The following is a 24463-nucleotide window of genomic DNA, read 5'->3' on the forward strand; positions in this document are numbered from 1 at the left end:
TCAGAGCATTACACCACAGCATGGATGAGAAGTACACTTTGCAGAGAGGATATTGTGCACAAATTCAGGCCTGAAAATGTTGTAGGCATTAAGATGCTTAAACTGAAACCTAAAAACCTCAAAAATACATAAAATATTCCAGCAGCAGGAGGAAGATAAAACAAAACCACATGTTCAGTTGGATTCAACTGTGTTTTACATCAGCAATCTGGTGCATTTCCACATATTTGATTAAAGTGAGAAAGAAAGGAGCACTCAAATTGATTTTATCCATCTGAAATAGATGGATCGTGAAAAGTGCATGTTTCTGTATCACAGAAAATCTATCTATCTATCTATCTATCTATCTATCTATCTATCTATCTATCTATCTATCTATCTATCTGTCCGTCCGTCCGTCTATCTGGTCAATAAAACTTTAAGGCTTTTTAATTTTTTCCTCCCTCCAAACAAGGCTTGTTTACATCTATAGTTAAAGTTTGTTTACACAACAGTTCTTTCTGGTTCTCAAATCTGATTGGCTGAAGGTCTTTCCAAGAATGAGATATTCACCCAATATTATCATGGGAACCGTTTCAGTGTTTGTAGCATTTCTCACAGCAAGTGTCATGGTGGGCACTCAAATCCACATTTAACAAATAACAAATAAATGTTTGTGTCATGCAATGTAGTTTTAAGAGTTTTTAGGTGGGAATGTGGTGGTTTAGACTTCAAATATGTGGTTTGTTAATAAAGATAACATCTATTTGAAAATTTGCTTCAACGTTTTTGGAGATGTGAGCTCAAGGGCGTCAGCGGCCGTTTAGCGCTCATGAACCTGCTGAGAGCTGCCTCACCTCGGCCAGATCTTCTGGAATTTATCGTTCTGGAACGTCAATCTTCGGTATCATTAATCTATTATTTGTTCCAGAGCAAATAGTTTTGGCTGAGAGCAAAATACAACTCTAATGCTGTATCAGAGCGCTGCCTTTGTACTTCTGACTGAATTGCTTATCAACTTTTAAGATGGCTATTGCTGTTTGTTAAATATTATTATTCAATAAATAATATGTAAATAATAGAAGAATTTAATAATAGTATTTGGTACTACATTGTTATGCCATTAGATGGTGAGAAGAGACTGTTTTTATGAACGAGCCAGCAGTAAAGACTTTTATATTGAAAGAGACTGAAACAGGGTTGTAAACAAGGAAGTTAATTTTAACGAAACAAGGAAGTTAATTTTAACGACACCTTGAAAGACGCAGTCAACAAATGCACTAAGCAATGCTGTCATCGTAAATCACTCTTAACAGATGAAAGGATAGTATGACAAAGAGCCTTCCTCAGCGGATGTTCAAACTAATGTTTTATTGTGAATATAAATTGTGCTGAAGAATGAATGCTGTATCAGATGCACACTCACTCAGTCCATCTCTCTCTTATAATACTCTGCTTTATATAATACACTTAGCTTTTAATAAAGTAATACAATAAGCTTTCAATGAAGCAACTCAACATTCCTTCATTCCTAGTTCTGTAGTGACATTTTCGAATTAATAATGTAGGCTTGGACACTTGTACCTGTGCTATATTGCTCTATATCAGCATGGCTGTGATTACCTACAGCCAAATCACAGCCATACTGATATAGAACGATACCATGTGGGTGCTCACGTGATATTTTCTTTGAATTTCAATTCATTTTAATTCCTTGCAACTGTCTTTAATTCCTAATGTCCCTACACAATTCAAGAATTTTGAAGAATTGAATTGAAGAATTTGCCCTGGAACTGGGATAACAGGAAGAGGAATTCACTATATTGGAATTGAAAAGGAATTTAATAATGCATTTATGCATTAATATGAATTTCATTTATGCATTCATATGAATTTCTTTGTATTTCAGACAATTTTGCTATGTCAATTCAAATTCAAAGATATAACTGGAATTTCTAAATTCAATTCTCAGTTCAATTGTGAATAATGGTCAACACATTTTAAATAAAACATAAGCGGTTTAGTACACTAAAAATTGTGTAGTAAGACCAGAAATGCAAATAGGTTGACTTTGAACATGGATCAAGCAGTGCTACTAATACAACCTCATTTCCAAAACCCTCAACACTGCTTTAAACTGTCAACACACACAAATAGTAAGTGAGCGGTCAGCCCAGCTCCTCTCAGCATGCACCACGCTGATCTAACTGACATGAAGTGGATGAAATCAGAGACTGTAAATCATGCTTAATGATGCCTGCAGGCGGTAGCCTTAGGGGGAGGCCTAACGCACACACAAACACACACACACACACACACACACACACACAGATCTCACATGCACACATATAAAGGCAGCAAAAGGGAGAGAAAAGGACATGTTTCTTTTTGTCCTCGCCCACATGTAAAACACAAAGTACAGGAAGTGTTGACGTGCGACGCCATCCTCGACCTCCTTTCAACCCCAGACGATCAAGGCCTCGAATTCAGTCCATCTCAAGTGATTTGAAACGCTTTCTTTTGCATATGTAATATAATCTTCTGATGGCTTCAACACTTACATTTTATCCGCAGTTCGTTAGTAGTGCTTACCAATTACTTCTACTAATTAACGGCCAACGGAGCTTCATGTGTGCATAAATAAAGCACTGCTGTCGTCATCAGTGCCGGCTCCATACTCCCGGCAGTCCAACGGCTTAAATCATTGAAAAGCAAGTGGGCTAAAGGGGAGGAGGATGAGAGACACCACAGAAATGGATAACGAGTGGGTTTCAATATCAATGAGAAACCTGCTGACTTTTTCCACATTTTATGTTCTGATTTGTAAATGATGAACGTTCAAAATTCTACAGCGAGTTTTGTGCACACTAATTCTGTGTGGGTTATGCTTCTAGAGCAGAGGATCTGCTGATTTTCAGATCAGTTTCATTCCAGCCAAAGCAACAACATGATCTGTCACGCCAGAAAAACTCAATATAATGTATTTCTCAATGGCATTGTACAACTCAACAAGCAATGGTATCTTTAATGGTGCTTATCACTATTACTTGTGCTTATTTTTTGGATTTGCGATCTGAACAAACCCATTAAATGACTAAATTTCAGTGCATACCTTGTTCTGCAACATTTCTGAGACGTGAGGTGTGCTGTTAAGTGATCAGACTTGCGATTTGCGCCATGGCGACTTGCTGCAATTTAATTGCTATCGGTGTGAACACACTTTTAGAGGCAACATATGGGCCACTAAACCCCATCCATTTCCAGGTACCCCTGCTTTATGCTAAGTACCATTCTGCCCCACTTTTTCTATTTCAGTGTTATTGTACTGTGAACATGACTCTTATTCATTCCTGAATGAATAGAGAGACAGGAAATGGAGCCATTTACATTTCTGTCTGGGTCAGTCAGAGGGAGGCTGAATTTCTCCTCCCTGTCTATTGATTTCAATTGCTTTCCCGGTTATACTTCTATCTGTAGCAAGATATTCTATGCACTAATTTAAAGCTGACTCACCAGTACTAGCATTAGTGTCTTTTTGAACATGAAATAATTTGCAAAAACACACCATAGGCCTTTACACATGCTTTGTGCATGGGAAAACATTCTTAAAGGACAGATAAAAATTTATGTTATAATTTTCCCTCTCATGTTACTCCATAGAATACAAAATGAGAAGTTTTGAAGTAATGCTCAACAAAAGTGGATGGTGGCTGGTCAAGCTCAAAAAATGCCAAAACGTACTATATAAGTAGGACTGTACATTTTGAAAATAAATAAAAAATAAATACAAAAATTGTAATTACAATTTAAAATGTATTTATGATTAATTAATTAAGATTTTTTTTTTAAATAACTTTTAAAAAGCTTCAGGTTTACAATTCAGCCAAAAATGATGTGATTATATATCAATCAATAAATAAATAAATACTAACAATATTTTTATTTTGGAAAATTTCCAGGAACCCTTAAAGCTTCTTTTTTGTTGTTGTTGTTGACAACAGCCAGTTTATATGCATTCTCATTCACAAATGCATGTTAAAAGTGACTCAAACTACAACCTGTTCACTATATCTCAGCCTTCTGAAGGTCTTACGATAGTTTTGTGTAGGAAACAAGTCATTAATCACTAAAAATCCCCCTCAGCAGCTATAGTTTCTATTCACTTTAAATATATGGAAAAGAGCAGCTTGGACACAGAAAAAGACACAAGGGTGTGCGAACAATGACACAATATTCCTTTTTTGCAAGCAAGAAAGAGAGCGAGAGAGAGAGAGAGAGTCAGAAAAAGACGAGTTGGAAGTGCTTTCGTAATGGGCTGCCCAGCTCGTCTCTTATGTGTGTGTGATTTACTTTGTCAGCAGACACTGTGGCACTAGGTGGTTTACTGATCCACAACACTCTCCGCTTCCTCTTTCCATCTCTCCCTCTCTCTCTCTGGAACGTGGAGGCGAATGTAATCACAAAAATGTGTTTGATTAAATGGAGTGGATGCCCCTGACAGTCAAGTCTGGAGACAGACGGAGGGATGCAGCCTCCACTAGAGCAGGAAGAACGGCAGACTGGGGAAATCACTCGTCTCTTTTAGAAAGCACCAGATCCTTTCTGTGTTTTCCTCCTCGAATCACATCACAACAACCTCTCCCTACACAACTACCCATCGCTTTCCTTCGTACAATCTTCTGCTCGTTCTCAGCATCATCGCAGGAGTTCTCGCTAGCAGCGGGAAGTACAGAAAATCACAGGCTGTCGCCAAAGACTCATAAAGTGCCGCGTCAAACGAGGTCAGCAATTAATTACCTTAAATTAAAAAGCCCCTCAGCGTGGCGATGGAAAAGACCCCCGCGCCTGTCAACGGCTCCATCTGAGGGAACTGACGGCGGGATGGGAAGGGCCTTGCGGAGCCCGGGTAGGGGTGAGGAACGGGGGACCGGCGGGAGAAGGTTGATTCGGAGAGATGGCGGGTGCTGATTAATGAAACATGGCCACTGCCTACTGAGAGAGAACATTCTGATCTTGTCGACTGAATGTGGAGTAGCAAACGCTGAGGGCTACGCCAACACGTTCGCAGGATTATAGGGGAGTGCTTGCTGTCTTTTGGAGTGGTTTTCACACAACACTCGTAGCACAAAATACTGCCAGCGTTGAATGCACTTTTGTAACGTTGAACGGAAGATCCTGCCTTAGGGACATTCTTGCGTTCAATCTGATTTTGTTATCACTTACACAGAGTGCATTTTTCCACGTAAAATAGAGATGCTTGAAGTTCTTTTAACTTGAGCGTTGCATTGCAAAAGATGCAACCACAATAGTCAAACACGTCCATTTATGATGTATATTTACATAGAAAAACAATGAGTGCATTCAGTGTAAATGGCCCCTTGGATACATGTATACGCCAGATGGCCATGAATGTAACCATACATACATTTATTCACTTGCTAGACGCTCTCGTCCAAAGCAACTCAAAGTGCATTTATTGTATACATTTTATCAGTATATGTATTCCTAGGGAACTGAACCTTTGGGTTTGGCGCCGCCAGCACCAGATGGTTGTACAGTATAAAGTGTAACAATTCAGAAGTACTGTTTTCTATTTTAATATACTTTAAGTGGCATTACTCTTCAGTGTCACATGATCCTTCAGAAATCATTCTAATACACTCTTAAAAATAAAGGTGTTTCACGATGCCATAGAAGAACCTTTTTTGTCTAAATGGTTCCATAAAGAACCTTTAACATCTGAACATCACAAAAGGTTCTTTGTGGCGAAAGAAGGTTCTTCAGATGGTTCTTTAAAGAACCTTTGACTGAATAGTTCTTTATGGAACCAAAAATAATTATTCTATGGCATCGCTGTGAAGAACCTTTTAAGCACCTTTATTTTTAAGAGTGGTTTTTTTTTTTTTTTGCTGCTCAAGAAACATTTATTATTATTATCAATGTTGAAAACAGTATTTTTGAGAAAACTGAAATACACTACCATTTAAAAGTTTTTTCTAGTACTTTAAAAAAAAAAACTACTTTTATTTAGCATGGACACATTAAACTGGACAAAAGTGGCACTAAAATATTTCCATTTCAAATAAATGCTGTTATTTTTAACTTTATATTAAATCAAAGAATCCTGCAAAAAAGCAACAACTTTTTTTTTTTTTAGCATTATTAATAATTGAGTACCAATTATTAATAATGCTAAATAACTGTGCACCAGTTTGTCATCATAGGAATTAATTCTATTTTAAAATATATGAAATATTTTTATTGTAATATTTCACATTATTACAGTTTACTATATATATTTTTAATCAATTACTGTATTTTTAATCACAAAATAAATAAATAAATCTCAATTATTCCAAACTGACTAAAGACCAAAGTCTTTGTATCAGAATATGTAGATTATATAAGCTTCTTGAGCGTATTGATTATTTACATCTAGCATACTGTTGGCGTGTGTTGACTCGGGGTCAAGTGTGAGGTGATAAAGGTCAGCGTGTTGACTGATTGCAGTGATGGGTTAGTCGTACTCACTGAAGGATGCCAAGGTCATGCAGAGTTCACACACACATAAGTGCTGATGTGAACATAACTCAATCAGTCTGGAGACGATGTGTCTGTGGAGTCTGTGAGCATTCAGGATGACAGACTGCATCACTGAGAGCACAGACACACACTTATTTAACAGCATGATTTCCTTGAGGTAAACAACTAAGAGCAACTGTCTAGCAACTACCCAGAATATGCTAAAAACATAGATTTTTATAGAAACCAAAACCTCTCAGAAAATATATAAACAAGTCCACAGAAGCAAATAAAACAATAATGTGCACAAATAAATATAAAAATGTGTAATAAATCTCCCACTCTATAGTAATGTGATTAATTTAGCTGCAGGTCGATGTCTGGCATCAATATCATGGTTTGAGGGTTAAACTTTTATGACAGGACGGCAATTATTGAAAATTCTACGGGGTCTATAAATGTTGCTGCAAATTTTCCTCTGACCTTGGATCAGATGCCCGAGTCCTAATATATTCATTACTGCTCAGTCTTGCATGACATTATTTTCACACTTAAGCAGTTTTACTCCTAATGTTTGCCAGGATAATTTGTGAATGGCATATTATGAGATGTCTGTGTCTTTGAGGATCTTAAGAGAGCTCAGCGTTTGCCAGATATTAATGTTTGTATGTTTTATCGTGTTCGAACAATAAGTCACTCCACGCGGCTCGATTATGCCACCCATTCTGTCAAAGGTGTTGGCTGCCAGGATTGTTAATTAAATCTCAGTAAAGCCGTGAATCGAGGGTCATTCTAGAAACTTCATTAGGAGTTATGAATATTAATTTTCCAATTTAAAACATCATCCAACAACCCTTTTGACTTTTTAAACATGCACAAGAAAAAATATACTGCATAATTAATTAACTATAGATTTAGATTAATTAATGTAATGATGAAGAATTAATTGAAGTCAAAACTCTCCATCATTCCTTTTTGAACGAGGCCTACATGTGCATTATCATGAGCGCCTCTAACCGCACACACGAACACTGGGACGACTTCCAGTCTCGTTTAATCACACCCGGTGCTCTCGTTTAAAGGGACAGTTCAGACAAAAATCATAACTCGCTCCACCTTGTGTTGTTCCAAATCCATATGCCTTTCTTTCTTACACGGAACACAAAAGGAGATGTTCTGCAGACTGTGTTGATATTTCTTGTGAATGCAATTACAATGAATGGGGAAACGCTTTCAAGCTTCAAAATAAGGATTACAGATGCTGACTATACAACTTGTGCTCAATATTCCAATATAAATGCTGTTATTCATTGATAATTTCCCCCTCCACTGAGTCGTTAAGTATTGCGACTGAATCACTGAGTCAGTGAGTTGAACTCAAGAACTAGATCATTTCTGAACAAATAATTTATACCAGTTTGTAAACCAAAATAACAAATTCTAACTGAAAAGTTCTGAACATGCTAATGAGAACTGGAGTTAATTTAAACTTTTTTTTTTTTTTTAAAGGACAGTTTGCCCAAAAGTGAAAAAAATCTGTCATCATTTACTCCCCCTCAAACTGTTTCAAACCTGTATGAGTTTCTTTCTTCTGTTGAACATAAAAGAAGATATTTTGAACCAAACAACTGATGATCCCCACTGACTTCCACAGTAGAAAAAAATAATAAAATAAATGAAGGCCATCAATTGTTTGGTTACAAATATTCTTCAAAATATCTTCTTTTGTGTTCAACAGCAGATTGACATATTTGGAACAACATGAGGGTGAGAAAATTATAACAGAATTTTCATTTGTGGGTGAACTATTCTTTTAATGTGAATGACAACTTCCTTCTGTTTCTCATATGGTTTTTAATGTGTTTAGAATTGTGTTTTGAATCATGTGTTTTGAAGGTTTCAATCATTGTCCATTGTAATTGCAGGAAAAAAAAGGGTGGAAAACAGTCTTCAAAATTTCTCCATCTGTGAGACAAAAAAAATATAAAAAAAACAGGTTTAGAAAGACGTGAGGATGAGTAAATGATGAACGAACATACTCATTACTGCTATTTGAGTCATAAATTCAGCTTTTTCAGAGCAGATGCACTCTGGCAGACACGTACTTCATCCCTAGAGGAGGGACAGTGAGCTGCTGTCTGTTCAGCAAGTGTTGCTAAATAATTGAATTCAGTCTTTATCATCAAGAGACACTGAGCCTCACGAGGATGATCTGCCCGTGAGGTTTACCTCTCGCTCTCCTTTCTGACACATACATACATACACACACAGGAATGCATTTTCTCACAGGCTGCACGACCAAAACTGAATTCAGCTGCTCAGTCAGTCAATGAGTTTTTTTTGAAGGCACCTCCTAAGGCTTCCAAGGCACCATAATGTCACGTCTAATGATCTAGAACAAATTCAAGTGAGCTTTAGAAATAACCAAGTGAATATTTAATGACTAAAACGGTTATTTCTTGCTAGAAATGGAATCATGAAAAAAAAAAGATATTTGTAAATTAATTTACATCCAGCTGCTCTGTCAAATGGGATTTTTTTTATTTTATTATTCTTACAACAGATCACTGTACCACACACAGGGTTTTGGGATTATATAGCCAGAAAAAAATACATCTATACCCTTGGCATTTTCTCTAATACCATACTCAAAAATGGAAAAAAAATAAATAAATAAATAAAAACAGGGCACAATGTACTATATTGTTCAAAACAAGTTTTAACTTTATTTTGTTTTGATTTTCCCTTCTGGGATTTGATCTGGATTTCCCCCTTGGGGTTAAAGTGCAATCAGAAACAACAAGATTTGCAGATCATGAGCAAAACTGAAAAACATCTAATCTGAAAAATGTGTGATAAATACTGTCGCTCCATAGTATAAACACGGACGTGCGATCACCAATCTCGAAAGTGAAAGTGAAACTAAAAAGTGATCGTGCATTCAAAAGCAGTTGCAATGCATAATAGCGGCTCCCTGAACCCCGCAATATGATATACAGTATGATGATCACCCAATGATAAAACTGCGAGGGAAAGAAATATACATTGTCCCATCTTGTATTTATTCTCCGCAGTGTGTCAATGTCATGGACATAAGGGCAGAGCAAGTTTAAATATCTTTCTAGTCTATATTTCCACCTTGTAATCCCGCTGTTTTGGGTATTTAAAAAAAAATATATATATATATATATATATATATATATATATATATATAGAGCAGACACTGACTGTTGTTCAAGTATTTAGGACCTCATTTGGCAAGACGGCAGACGCTGAAAAACTGAGCGCTTCAGTATGTGTGTAGTAAACGAAACTGCGAGTCTGTGCATTCATTCATAATGAGACACGCAGGATTCATATTTAAATTATATTTTTGCAGCTTAACATTTACATATACTAGTTCATATCGCGATTTGATCTAAGTGTAATTAATTTCTGATTTATTCATCCAAACTTTGACAAATTCAATGACATTATACAGTAAAGTCTGTTTTTATAATTAGATTCCGCGATTCTGTCCGCGTTTTCCGCTTCACGGAAATCATAAAGCCCTGATCGCACCGCGACACTCGCGTCCGGTGTAGACACGGTGTGAGTTTTTTTATGGGTTATGTTATAGCCCTGCTTGTTTTTTTAATGTTTTTATGAAATCTCTGTATTGCTCATATCATCGTATTATTTACTGTCATGCGAGCCACAGATTAAAGCTTGTCGAGCCGCATGAGTCTCGTGAGCCAAGCAATGAGTAACACTGCTTTAAGGGATCCGCATTACGCAGTACACGTCATTTTCTTTCAGAACATGTTGGGATGCGGCGGATTGCGGGGGGATCACGAAACCCTACCTAAACTCTAATATGGCAAACGCGCGGTGGGAGGGCTGAGCCCATTCGGGACTATGGGAGCCCAGAGGGGAGCGTCGGCGGATGTTAAAGAGAAAACCGATTTTCATTCAAACAAATCGACATAACTACACATTCAAGTTAATCGATAAAATCGATTTATCGCCCAGCCCTATTATCAATGCCCGAACACCACTCACAAACCCCAGTTTGGGAAACTCCGCATTAAACCAAATATGTTATTATTCAAGTATGTAGATACCTGGATGTATTTAAACTAGGGCTGTCAGTCGATATTTAAAAAAAAAAATCTAATTAATTACATGATGTGTCGATTAAATCAAAGTTGACTGTGAAAATATGATTGATGATTTAAAGCCATTATTTTTTTAAATGAGAAAGTATCAAGTAGACATTACAAATTGTAGCTTTAGAAAGGAATATTTTATTTGATTCAATATACAATTTGTTACACAAACATTTAGGCTACAACAGCCTAACATAAACTATAGAAGATAAACGAAGATAATCTGAGAAATATCTCAGTATTGTTTGTTACTACAATGAAAGTCATTGGTAACCAAAACAGCTTTGTTACCAACACTCTTCAAAATACCTTCTATTATGTTCCACAAAGAAATGTTTGAAACGACATGAGGGTGAGTAAATGCTGACAGAATTTGTTTTTTTTTTTTTTTTAAATTTATGAAATGACACTCTAAATAAGAACCTAAATCTGCCAGCAGGTGGTGGTAAATGTCTTTATGAGTCATTCATTCATTTGATTTGTTCAATCTGCTCATTCATTCAGGAATGAAGTAAAGGTGTGTCACATGACAAGCATGACAAGCATGCCTGTTTTATGATTAATTTTTTGTAAAAAGTGTATAGGGTCGCTAGAGACCCGAGGTATGTAAATGTGTATTTTTTCCTGCTTTACATATCCGATGAATACGTGCAATGCATTTTTATTCCTCGAGGTGGCACTGCTTGACACACAATGATGACGCGATGTTTCACTCATAATTACCGCAGGCATAAAACAAAAGAATATCATCAGCAAAAATTTAACTGGTTTGAATGGCTTTACTGCAGAGCAATTACTATACACAATGAAATATAAATGTCACTGTCATTTGATGGTGGATGTGGTGAATAAGCTGCCAGTGATCAAAATAATGATTTTGAAGTCATTGAAAACGATAGTTTTGAGAATATGGCCAAGATCGCGAATATGAGCCAGATGCTGAATGTACTGTGGAAGTGCGCTCTGACGATGGCAGCGATGGTAAAATCATCTGCTCAAATTGAACCCTTCTACATTTCAAAAGGTAACGAAATATGCTTTATTTTATTATTCTGTAATTGTTCTTAAAATATCAAGAGTTTTTTGCTATTGCAGTAGTTAGAGATCCATCCGTGCTGGATATATAGGTCCGGGTCGCTAAAGACCCGAATATGTAATAATGATTGGCGAAACATTCATGCATTTAAGGGTGAAAGGTAATATGTTCTCTGCAAAACAGATAATATTATGTTTAAAATATAATACAGTATCAACTTCATATTTACTGAACTGTTGTATAAAATTACATTTAAATAATATTCGGGACAAAATCAGCACTCGTGTAATACTGCTCTCCCTGCTCGTGTGATATCGCTTATCGTATGATATAAATATCAGACAAAAAGTCATCCAGGGGCATTTTTTGCACCAATATCTTGGATTTTAGGGCATAACTGCATTTATGGAGTTGTTACCCTGCATCATATTTGTCAACAGTCAACTGTATGAAATGTAAGATGATGTACAGGTCTGGGGGCGGGGCCAGTGCGTTAACTGCGTTAAAATATTTTAATCGCGTTATTGTTTCATAACTAATCAAGTTAACACATTAAACTGACAGCCCTAATATAAACAGTAACTAATAAACCAGTTTAGCAAATTTCACTTCAAACTTTTGCCCTTACTGACTGTACTTCAAATTAAATGGATAAATGACTGGATAAGAGGACAGTTCATGCTATATCTCACTACAGCACACCTTGTGGCAATGCTGAGTATGCAACAAATAAATGGGTTGCATTTTAAATTGTGTTGGAACACATTTTGGAACATAAAAACGTGAAACTAAAAGTGAAGAGTGCATGCTGTATACTGAGTATACTGAACTATGACTCTCGATGCACAACACAACACAAGTTCAGATGACAGACACATTGAAGGCTGTGTATTGTGCATGGTAGAATGCATTAATGTGTTTGTATATGATTGTTTGTTTTGGATTATTCATGAGCTCGGGGCTGACAGATTCAGGTCACCCGGCACTCAAATCAAAAGATGAACTATGACCAACCACTGTCAAAAAACACACGCCAACCCAACGCGCACAACTTCAAAGCAGCGACATGCTGTTCTGCGTGAGCTCCATGTGTTATATGTTTTATAGAGGCGGGAATCTCTCGCTGTTTCGCTTGATGGTCAATAGTCTTCCCGGACCACACGGACGTATCGCTGCTCTTGTCAGAGCATGCTCATTCCTCACATATCTTCTGCTCGCTGTGTTTTCTCTTTTCCAATTCTGTCAGATTTCTTCCTCTGCTCTTCCCGTATGGTTCAGTGCGTCCTACACGGCGTCTCTCATCCATCATCTCTCGCTGCTCTCCTCCAGCTCCTGTCTCTTTCTCTCTCTCTCTATTTCATATTGACATGTTGCCACTTCCCAGACCCCTCTCGTTTCATCTTGCTCAACTACCCCTCGGACGGGCCACTCTGCTCAGGCCCACCACCCTCCCAATACACACAAATGTCTGACAAACATCTGCGAACATGCAATAAATGGACTTTGCTCACAAAGCGCAAGAGGACTACAGTAATATTGTAAATGGAGAAACACACACAATAAAGTCGATGCACATACACAAGCCCACATCCACACAGAATGCATACATATACACTACCAGTCAAAAGTTTTTGAACAGTAAGATTTGTTATGTTTTTTAAAGAAAACTTTTTCTGCTCACCAAGCTTGCATTTATTTGATACAATATACAGCAAACGCAGTAATATTGTGAAATAGTTTTACTATTTTAAATAACTGATTTCTATTTGAATATATTTTAAAATGTAATTTATTCCTGTGATTTCATAGCTGAATTTTTAGCATCATTACTCCAGTCACATGATCCTTTTATTATAATTAAGCTGAAAACAGCTGAGTAAAAATGTTTCAGGTTTATTTGATGAATAGAAAGTTCAGAAGAACAGCATTTATCTGAAATAGAAATCTTTTGTAACATTATAAATGCTTTTATCATCACTTTTGATCAATTTAATAAAAAAGCACATGCACAAAAGCACACACACACACACACACACACACACACATGTATAGTATATAAACACAAAACCTACATTAGAAAACACAGAAATACAAAACTCTCTCTCAAAAAAGCATTTCATAAAAAAGCACATGCACAAACACAAAAACCATGCATATGCACAAAAGCACACATACACAAACAAATGCACATACAGCCTATATAAACCAAAAAAACCTTTAAGGCACAAACATATAAAAGCTCTCAAAAATACACATGCACATGCATGCAAAACACACACACACACACGCATAGATGCACACTTGGGACATCAAGTAAGTAATGGTATTTCTACATTCAACAGTCTTTCTACATCCTCGGCAGTACTGACCACTGATTCTGTTGGTTTCAGATTGCTGTCAGACTGCTTTTGAACACTCATGCTGTGTGTGCATGTACATAGATGGTTGCATGCACTTCATAATCAAAATGCCCATCTTGGCAGGGTGTTAATGTAAACACAGTCCATTTGTCTTCAGAAATAAAGAATACATCTGCTAACTGTCAAAATATCAGATATACGCATGAGATTTTAAACTTACATACAAAACATTAAAACATTCAGACAAATTTTATTTCATATCAAGAAACAAATATTATTTTAGTTTGAGTTATATTTTAAATAACACTAATCATATATTTAACTTCTTAAATAAACAAGTGTTTTATTGTTGTTGTGGAATTAAATGGTATCATGAACCGAGAAGTTTCACTGCTACTGGTGTCGACTACTGAACATTCGGTTTCGTTACAACATTACTGCAAGCATTCACACATATGTACACATGCAATATCTTTTGCTGCACTAATAAATGCCCAGTGTCTTGCCAGAAAGCATTAGTGCAGAGCAGAGAGTCTGTCTGCCGCTGTAGCGCGCCAACACATGCAGCACTAGCGGGAAGAGCCAGAGGAGCTGACGTACCGTCTGAGAGACGGCCCATCGCACAATTCATTATGGCAGGCACGCGATACACACACACACACACACACACACACACACACAGTCTGCAATGGCCACTGCTTACATCTCTACGACCTCCTCTCACACACACACACACACACACACACACTTACTGTTTGCTGTGTGAAAAGCGGTTGTTTATTTCCTGGAGGAATAGAGAGCTTTGTTCGATGAAACCTTCAAAGCTCTCTGTTGTTATTTTGGTGTTTTAATAAAAGGCATGTCCGACAAACTGCTCATTCGGGATTATGGGAAGGCGCTCAAACAAGAGGTGGGCATCAAAGAGAAACTGATGTGTGTGTGTGTGTGTGTGTGTGTGTGTGTGTGTGCACATGTGTTTACACTGACGGAGCTTCTTTATTCAGTGGATGTATAATGAAACTAACTGGACCATATCAATATTATTTCATGATGCAGTATGTCAAAACATTTCAAGATGGTTTGTTGTGTTCGTGCAAGTAAGTGTTTCTACATCTAGCACAGATAATTCCTGACAAGCATCAGCTGCAACTATATATATATATATATATATATATATATATATATATATATACATACATACACACACACACACACACGTTTGTTTTTGTGAAAAGTGGTGACATCCCATAGGCGTAATGGTTTTTATACTGTACAAACTGTATGTGCTATTGCCTACACCAACCCTACACCTAAACCTACCCCTTACAGGAAACTTTGTGCTATTTCAGATTTTCAATACACTCCATTCTGTGTGATTTATAAGCATTTTGAAAAGTGGGGACATGGGGTAATTTCCTGAAAAATCACCTTCTCCTTGTAATACCTATGTCATACCCTTGTCATTATCCAAATGTATGTCCTCATTTGTCACAAATATACACAGTATCTCAAAAAAGTGAGTACACCCCTCACATTTCAGCAACGATTTTAGTGTATCTTCTCAACGGACAATACTACGCAAATGAAACTTGGATATATTTGAGAGTAGCCAATGTGCAGCTTGTATAGCAGTGCAAATTTACTGTCCTCTAAATATAACTCAACATATAGCCATTATTGTCTAAATAACTGGCAACAAAAATGAGTACACCCTAAGTGAACATGTTAAAACTGTGTCCAAAGTGTCAATATTTTGTAGGGGCATCATTGTTATCTAGCACTGTCTTAATCCTCCTGGTCATGGAATTCACCAGAGCTGTACAAGTTGTTGCTGGCATCCTCTTCCACTCCTCTATAATGACATCACGGAGCTGCTGGAGGTTAGACACATGGTGAATGCCCCACATGTGCTCCATAGGGTTCAGGTCTGGAGACATACTTGGCCACTCCATCACCTTCACCTTCAGCTTCATCAGCAAGGCAGTTGTCATCTTGGCGGTGTGTTTGGGGTTGTTATCATGTTGGAAAACTGCCATTCGGCCCAGTTTCTGAAGGGAGGGCATCATATTCTGCTTCAGAATGTCACAGTACATGTTGGAATCCATGTTTCCCTCAATGAACCTCAGCTCCCCAGTGCCAGCAGCACTCATGCAGCCCCAGACCACGAAGCTACCACCACCATGCTTGACTGTAGGCAAGACATAATTTTCTTGGTACTCCTCACCAGGGCGTCACCATACATGCTGGACACCATCTGAGCCAAACAAGTTTACCTTAGACTCATCAGACCACAGGACATGGCTCCAGTAATTAATGCTCTTGGACAGGTTGTCTTCAGCAAACTGTTTGCAGGCTTTTTGTAAGCCAGCTTCAGAAAAGGCTTCCTTCTGGGATGACGCCTTCCGCTTCTGCAACCTCTAAAGCAATGCTGGCAGCACTCATGCATCTGTTTTTTGAAGCCAGCTTCTGCACCTGAAGCACAGCACAAGGATCTAACATCTTTGATCGACCCTGGCGAGGCCTGTTCCGATTGGAACCAGTCTTGGAAAACCTCTGTATGACACTGGCCACTGTACTTTAACTCAGTTTCAGGGTGTTACTGATCTTCTTATAGCCTCGGCCATCTTTGTGGAGAGCAACAATTCTAATTCTCAAATCCTCAGAGAGTTCTTTGCCATGAGGTGCCATGTTGAACATCCAAATTTTAACTGCTGTAATATAAGATACACAAATTTGTATAGCCCTGTCAAGCAGACAAAAACATGAACATGATGAATAGGACATGTGGCTTTGCATGGTTAAACGACATATAGCTGTTATCACTTAGGGTGTACTCACTTTTGTTGCCAGCTTTTTTGACAATAATGGCTATACGTTGAGTTATTTTCAGAGGACAGTAAATCTTTACTGCTATAAAAGTTGCACATTGACTACTCTAAAATATATCTAAGTTTCATTTCTATAGAATTGTCCCTTGAGAAGGTATACTAAAATGGTTGCCGAAATGTGAGGTGTGAGATACTGTGTATATATATATATATATATATACACTGCCTCTCAAAAGTTTGGGATCAGTTAGATTTTTAATGTTTTTTAAGGGAGTCTTTTCTGCTCATCAAAGCTGTATTTATTCGATCAAAAGTACAGAAAAAACAGCAATATTGTGAAATCTTATTGCAATTTCTAATATATTTTTTTCTATTTTAATATACTTTAAAATAGAATTTATTTCTGTGATGCAGCGCTCTCATTCTAATATGCTGATTTATTATGAGTGTTGAAACTGTTGTGCTGATTCATATTGTTTTTTGGAACGTGATGTCCTTTGATGAATACAAAGTTAAAAAGAGCAGCATTTGTTCAAAATAGAAATATTTTCTAACAATATAAGTCTTTACTATAACTTTATTCATTTAATACATGCTACCGACACTGCATCACTCATTGACATGATTCTGTCATTGACATTACTAAATGGGCCCAGGAATACTTCCAGAAACCACTGTCGGTAAACATAATCCCCTGTGCCATCTGCAGATGCCAACTAAAGCTCTATCATGCAAAAAGGAAGCCATATGTGAACATGGTCCAGAAGTGCCGTCGTGTCCGGTGGGCCAAGGCTCATTTAAAATGGACTGTTTCAAAGTGGAAAAGTGTTCTATGGTCAGACGAGTCCAAATTTGACATTCTTGTTGGAAATCACGGACGCCGTGCCCTCTGGGCTAAAGAGGAGGGAGACCTTCCAGCGTGTTATCAGCGTTCAGTTCAAAAGCCAGTCTCTCTGATGGTATGGGGGTTCATAAGTGCATACGCTATGGGCAGCTTGCCTGTTTTGGAAGGCACTATGAATGCTGAAAGGTATATAAAGGTTTTAGAGCAACATATGCTCCCCTCCAGGTGACGTGTATTTCAGCAGGACAATGCAAAACCACATACTGCAGCTATTACAACAGCATGGCTTCGTAGTAGAAGAGTCCGGGTGCTGAATTGGCCTGCCTGCAGTCCAGATCTTTCACCTATAGAGAAAATTTGGCCCATCATTAAACGAAAAATACGTCAAAGACGACCACAAAGTCTTCAGCAGCTGGAAACCTATATCAGGCAAGAATGGGACCAAATTCCAACACCAAAACTCCAGAAACTCATAACCTCGAAGCCCAGACGTCTTCAAACTCTTTTGAAAAGAAGAAGAGATGCTACACCATGATAAACATGCCCCCGTCCCAACTATTTTGAGACATGTAGCAGGCATCAAATTTGAAATGAGCTAATTTTGTGCATAAAATTGTAAGGATTTCTCAGTTTAAACATTTGTTATGTTATATATGTTCTGTTGTAAATAAAATATTGGCTCATGTGATTTGAAATTCTTTTAGTTTTCATTTTATTCAAATTTAAAAAACGTCCCAACATCCTGGAATTTGGGTTGTATAAAATACAGAAATCTGTGTGCATAATAATATTTAATGATGTGATTTAAGCTCTGAAACTATCTTCACATCACAACGACTGTCTGCAGGACATTTCTTGTCTCTAGTTTGCATGAAGTTCAGCATTTCCCAACTTTCTAACACTCTCACTGTTCGCTCGGCACTGCTTTCAATCCCACAATCCCCTGCTGCTCAGCTCCCATAGAGAACGAATTGAAAACGGCCGCTCAGCTCGTCTGACTTTGCACCAGTGGACACGTGTGATAAAAACAAAGCAGAAGATGAAGTGTAAAGCAGTCTTTAGACTATCATCACAGTCAAGTACAGTGTGTTGGTATATTGAATATATTCTGTTTGTGTCTGGAGCCGCCAGTAGGTGTGTACATCACAGAGACGGAACAGATCAATCTCTCTCTCAGTCTCTCCTGGCTGAAAGTCAGATAAAACACATGCTGACTCACAATATATGTGTGTGTGTGTGTGTGTGTGCACACTGATGTGAGTTGTGTTTGTGAGTCCCTCAGCCCAATCAAACGTCTGTTATGGATCAATTAACTCGACTTTCATGTTTGTCAACTCTGATGATAAACTGATATGGATCATTAGCGCTTTAATTGGTCGATTATACCTTTAAGAACAACTGGGGAGAATTTACGAACGAAGGTCCGTTTGGTTTCTATTCTAGTTGTGTTTAAAATTCACCGCGGTACAGACGGGTCTTCTCGGTTCACTGGCCTACAAAGTCCACTACAACTCGAGCAGGAAACATGAACTCCAGGAGACGAGTGGACACTTTCTCCTCTGCGCTTTCCTTCATTCTGTTTGTTATCAATTTTCTCCTCATTCTATCCTCCATCGGTTCGGTTTCACAGAGCCCTGGGTGTATTTGCACATGAATGAGCATGTGGTGTTTAATTACGACCTCAGATGCACTCCCCTTGTGGAAGAGAGGAGAGACACATGACACAAAGCAGATCAGCCAAATTAAACTTTGACAAAACGGCAGCGGGCATGCATTGGTATTCCTCAGACGTCATTGTTTGGATGGGCAAGGGCCCTTTATGTTCTGTTCTTTAGAGAGAGACTGAAGGAGTCTGGGAGCGCCGGCAGATTAGGGAGGAGAAAAGCACAGAAATCCAACAAAATTCACTGAGGTTTATGCTTAAGACAGGAAAAAATTAGTTGCCAATGGCATAAGAAAAATAAATGTGTTTTCACTTTTGAATTAAATACCCATATTTACCCCAATGGCAAATAATATATATTTTTTCTTGTTTTAAGGATAAACTTCACTCAATTTTATTAAATATATATCTTAAAATAAGACTGCATAGATTTATATAATTTCACTTCAAACTAAAGTAAAAGTACAAATATTCCATGTAGTCTCTCAATTAATATGAGGTCACAAAAATTACATTACATTTACATTTATGCATTTAGCAGACGCTTTTATCCAAAGCGACTTACATTGCATTCAAGGTACAGTTTTTTTTTTACATTTTATCAGCTCTACATAATAATAATAATAATAATATCACTATATTATTATATTTTATATATGATTTTGTTATTATTATTATATATAATTTATATAAATATATAATATATAGTATATAACTTTATATCTTTGCATAATAATAATATTCAATAATAATAAATATTATTATTAATAATACATTTAATAATACATATTAATAATATTTCTTTTCTTATCAAGTAAAAAGATCACAGTTCATGTAGTGTAACAAATTAACAGTAAAATATTCCATGTAATCTCTGAAATTAATGATGCCTTAAAACTATATACTACTACTATAAAAATATCTGTCCGAACTGTTATCATTCTGTCTGTGCACGTTTCAGTCACTAAAACTAATTCTTTGTGTGTATAAGCATACTTGGCAATAAATCTCATTTTGATTATGATTAAAAATGCCTGTAATGGCTGTTCCTTATGATTATAATTCTGATAACAAATATAAACAAATAGTTAAAAGTCAAAAATGTTTGGAGAAATCTGTATTGGAAAGGTGCTGCTACCCCAAAACCCAATTCCAGCCTTTATAGATACTTAATAGACAGTGTTCACATACAACGCACATAGAGCGGTGGTAATGCCAAGATCTGCCAGGCATATAAAGATTAACATGCACACACCAGAACAGATTTAAAATAAAAATACACAAAGCCAGAATGCCTGGCTAAAAAACTCACACAATGCACAGTTGAGCAACATATTACATACAATTAACAGCACTGAACCAATATGATCTCAAACCCACCAGCAATACCAACAAAAATACATCAAAGCTAGTCTTATTGGAGCTATAAAACAATTGAATATCCTGAGATGAGATATCATGAGTGAATTACCCAACCTATCGTTTCATAAAGAGTCACTACTGAGATACAAGCACTCTTTTGACTTCAAATTAATACGACACAATCATCGGAGTGCTTTCATTGCTTTAATTATATTAGAAGATGAATGTGTGTGTGTAAGCGTTTAGGGGATGATGTCGGTTGTGTATCTCCAGTCGTCGCTTGCAGTGTGAACTCACACTGGTTGTGACCCCTGAAGACAGCCTGAAGTCACGCAGGCTTCATTAAGAGCAGGAAAGCTCTTGCTGCACTAAACAGCCATGGCAAATTGCAGACTGAAATCAGTGCCATTATGTAAAGGCAGGCCGGGGGCGGAGAGGGGCTGTGTGTGTGTGTCTGTGTGCACATGTGTGTGTGCTAGAGACTCAGTGTGAATGCTTGTGTTTACATGTTTGTTTGTGTGTGTGTGTGTGTAGAGGACAGTTGCCCGGCAGTCTCTTCCCTGCTGCTCTGCGTCCTGGCGCTGTCACACACTGCGATCAAATCATTAACGCTTCATTGTTAAGCTCTTATTTGGATGCACTTTTCTCATGTGACCCACATAATGGGAGCACACAAATTCTCTCTAAAAGTAAATATTTTTTTAAAGATAAACTACCATTCAAAAGTTTGAAGTAATTTTTTTTTTTTTTTTTTATGAATGAAATGAATACATTTATTTAGCAAGGACACATTAAATTGGCCAAAAGTAAACACATTTACAATAGGTGCGTTTCCATTACAGATTTGCGCAAAATTTGTGCGATATTTTATAAATGTTGATTAAAAAACTATTGCGAAACTAATGTTATGTGACTAAAATTTTCTTTTTTCCTCTCGCGATAAGTCGGTAGGTTTACGTATATCGCAGCCACCGTACTAGCCATAATTTTTAATCTAAGGAGACATATGCGTGTATCTTTAGCGAAGCAGCACGGAGAGCCGCTTCTAGGATGCTTACGTGCTGCGGCGCAGCTGGTATAAACAATGCAATGTAAATAAGGGGTTATCCATCCAAGCATTAATGCCAAGGAAAGCCCCTTATACTTGAAAGTGGCCATGTGTGAGGTGTTTCTATGATATGATTTTTACGGCCAGGAGACCTTTAAAAGCCGAAAAAACTGTTTGCATTGCAGTTTTGAGATATATTCCTTTTTCGAATCGCCTGAAAAACCACCTCATGTGAGCATGAAAACTTTTTTGCAATATATAGGATTTCTTGCGAAATTTATGTGTTTCCATTAGCCACATTTTCAGTGTTTTCCCTGCCATTATATTAGAGGGGTGCCAACATCTCCAGACCCCCACCACCACCCCCCAAGCAGAAAAGCTAGGGACTGGTACTGTATGTTCAATTCGCGCAATTTGAAGGGTAATGGAAATGCAGCTAATGTTACTAAAGATTTCAGTATTCGAATAAATGTAAAGCAAGGCAAGGCATCACAGGAATAAATGATATTTTAACCTATATTAAAATTAAAAACACTTATTTGAAATTGAAATAATATTTCACAGTATAACTTACTGTATTTTTGGTCAAATAAATGCAGCCTTGGGGAACATATTCTTTGAAAAAAATTACAAAATCTTACTGACTGTATTGAAATGGTGTAAATGCAATCTGGCTACAACACATCCGCATATCTGGATACAAAATGCATGTTTTCTGAGCTCTGAGTGTATAAATAGAATTCATTTTTCATTTAAATTCGTCATTTAAAACCAACAAACTTCTTTGTTCTACTTAAAAAGTGTGCGTGTGCTTCTTCAAAATAAATGACACTTGCTATTTTGTTATCTAATGCAATGACACTCAAGACATTTTTATGCACGGCTTAATTCTTAAAATATGTTTTGGGGGCACAGCATATGTGTCTGTGTGCCTACGTAAAACACAACAAATCAAAAAACATCTTATGAGTCATTTGGTATCTGATGTCAGAGCTGAATCACTGAAAATTGTTACACAAGAAAACAAGGTTGTTTCTTTAGCAGTTGTGTACTCAGTAAAGCCGTGTCTGCTCGCTGTACTTACAAATGTGTTTGTACACGTTTCTGTGAATGACAGGTCCAGATGCCGGCCAGGTAACCGCTGTCCATGTAAACAGCTCTTGAACCCGAAACCCCGTGGTGATTTGTCTGCCCACATTTTTAGTTTCCCTTGATTTGCTTCCCATTCAAACCCTTGCCCTTTCCACAGCTTTCTGTTTATGAATAAATTCAAACTTATCTTTCTGGCCCACCGCAGATAAGCATACAAAATTGCTCTTTTTGAAACCGCTGGATATTTCTGTCTCTACTCACAAGTTCCTTATGTTACGATTAAATTTAATTGCATGGCCTTCTATAGAAATACACTGTGCTGAAAACATTTGGAACGTCAAAGTTTAGAATTAATCTGTGTGCCATTTGGTTGTTCTTGACGTGCGCTTCATATATAACCACATATTATCTTAATTTGCATTCATCATCATATCACAGCTGTTATCTCTCAGGATAGATATAGAAACTGGCATTAAAAGTAAAAAGCTTTTTCATTATCGCTGCTCGGTAAATCAAGTAACACTGTAAATTTCGTGCTGAGCCCTTATCACCGTAGGGTGATGTTCTACGATCTCACCACATTACCACCCACATTAATGGCATTGGTGAGCAAAGACAGCATTAAGCTAATAGACCTGGCCACATCTTGCATTATAAATAGTCATTAATATTCCATTATCTGTCTGCACATGCCCACGAAATGTGCAGGAACTGGCAGCTGTGCTGAAACGTACCTTTCTGCTTTTCAGGTAACACTGTGCACTCGAAATGAGGAAACGCTGCCACGCGTGTCATCTTACCTGGTTTTGGGGGACGTTGTCAGCCACTCCTCATGTTTTTCAAATGTAATCAGGTAGGCCGCAATCTCCTGCAACAGAACAAATGAAGAAACGTTTAGAGTCGTGCTCTTTTTACTCTCTAGAATGTGTCTTAAAAATACAAATTGCATAGTTCAATAACATTACAATGTTACTCCCGTATATCAGCTGAAAAAAAATTGGTTAGAACAAATATTTTCTACTTCAGGAAATTATTATTTTTTTTAATAAAATTCAACCCACATTTTTACATCTTCATCCTATTATTTCCTGTTTATCTCCACTGGTCACACTAAAGAAGCACATTAAAAAAATCCAAGGTATTTTAGCACCATTCAAGGTAAGGTATTCAAAGTCCATTGTATTTTGGACGTGTACCACTGTAGTCATGGAAATTCTTTGAGAATGCTTCAAAATGCTTTTAATGCCCAATTCTTAAAACTGAATTGAGGAAGCAAAAGCCACAAAATGTAAAATGTATGATAGATAGATGGATAGATGGATAGATAGATAGATAGATAGATAGATAGATAGATAGATAGATAGTCAAAGGCTAATTAGTAAGAAGAAAAACAGGTTACATGTTGCCCTTAATGTTATCAGACTATTAAAAGTACTAAAACAAATGTATCCAAGCCGACCGAGTTTGACGCTCTCTCAGGTGCTGTAAAATTGACAAGGTTTTCTTCTGCAGTCCTTATAAACCTAGAGAACTCCATTTAAACACTGTCATATAAATTTAGCGAGTTTTGTCCAACAACAT

General features: G+C 37.2%; 1 protein-coding gene across 17 annotated transcripts in view; it reads right to left on the reverse strand.

Moving 5' to 3' along the window:
• The window catches only part of camta1b (calmodulin binding transcription activator 1b), a 332021-nt gene that overhangs the window by 145686 nt on the left and 161872 nt on the right, over positions 1-24463 (reverse strand). For all 17 annotated transcript variants that reach the window (XM_058792231.1, XM_058792239.1, XM_058792227.1 and 14 more), the window contains one exon: positions 23683-23750. In XM_058792231.1, coding sequence (XP_058648214.1) covers positions 23683-23750 — 68 coding nt within the window. The remainder of the gene's footprint in view (positions 1-23682; positions 23751-24463) is intronic.

The sequence above is a fragment of the Onychostoma macrolepis genome, chromosome 11, assembly GCF_012432095.1.
Source record: "Onychostoma macrolepis isolate SWU-2019 chromosome 11, ASM1243209v1, whole genome shotgun sequence".
NCBI lineage: Eukaryota > Metazoa > Chordata > Actinopteri > Cypriniformes > Cyprinidae > Onychostoma > Onychostoma macrolepis.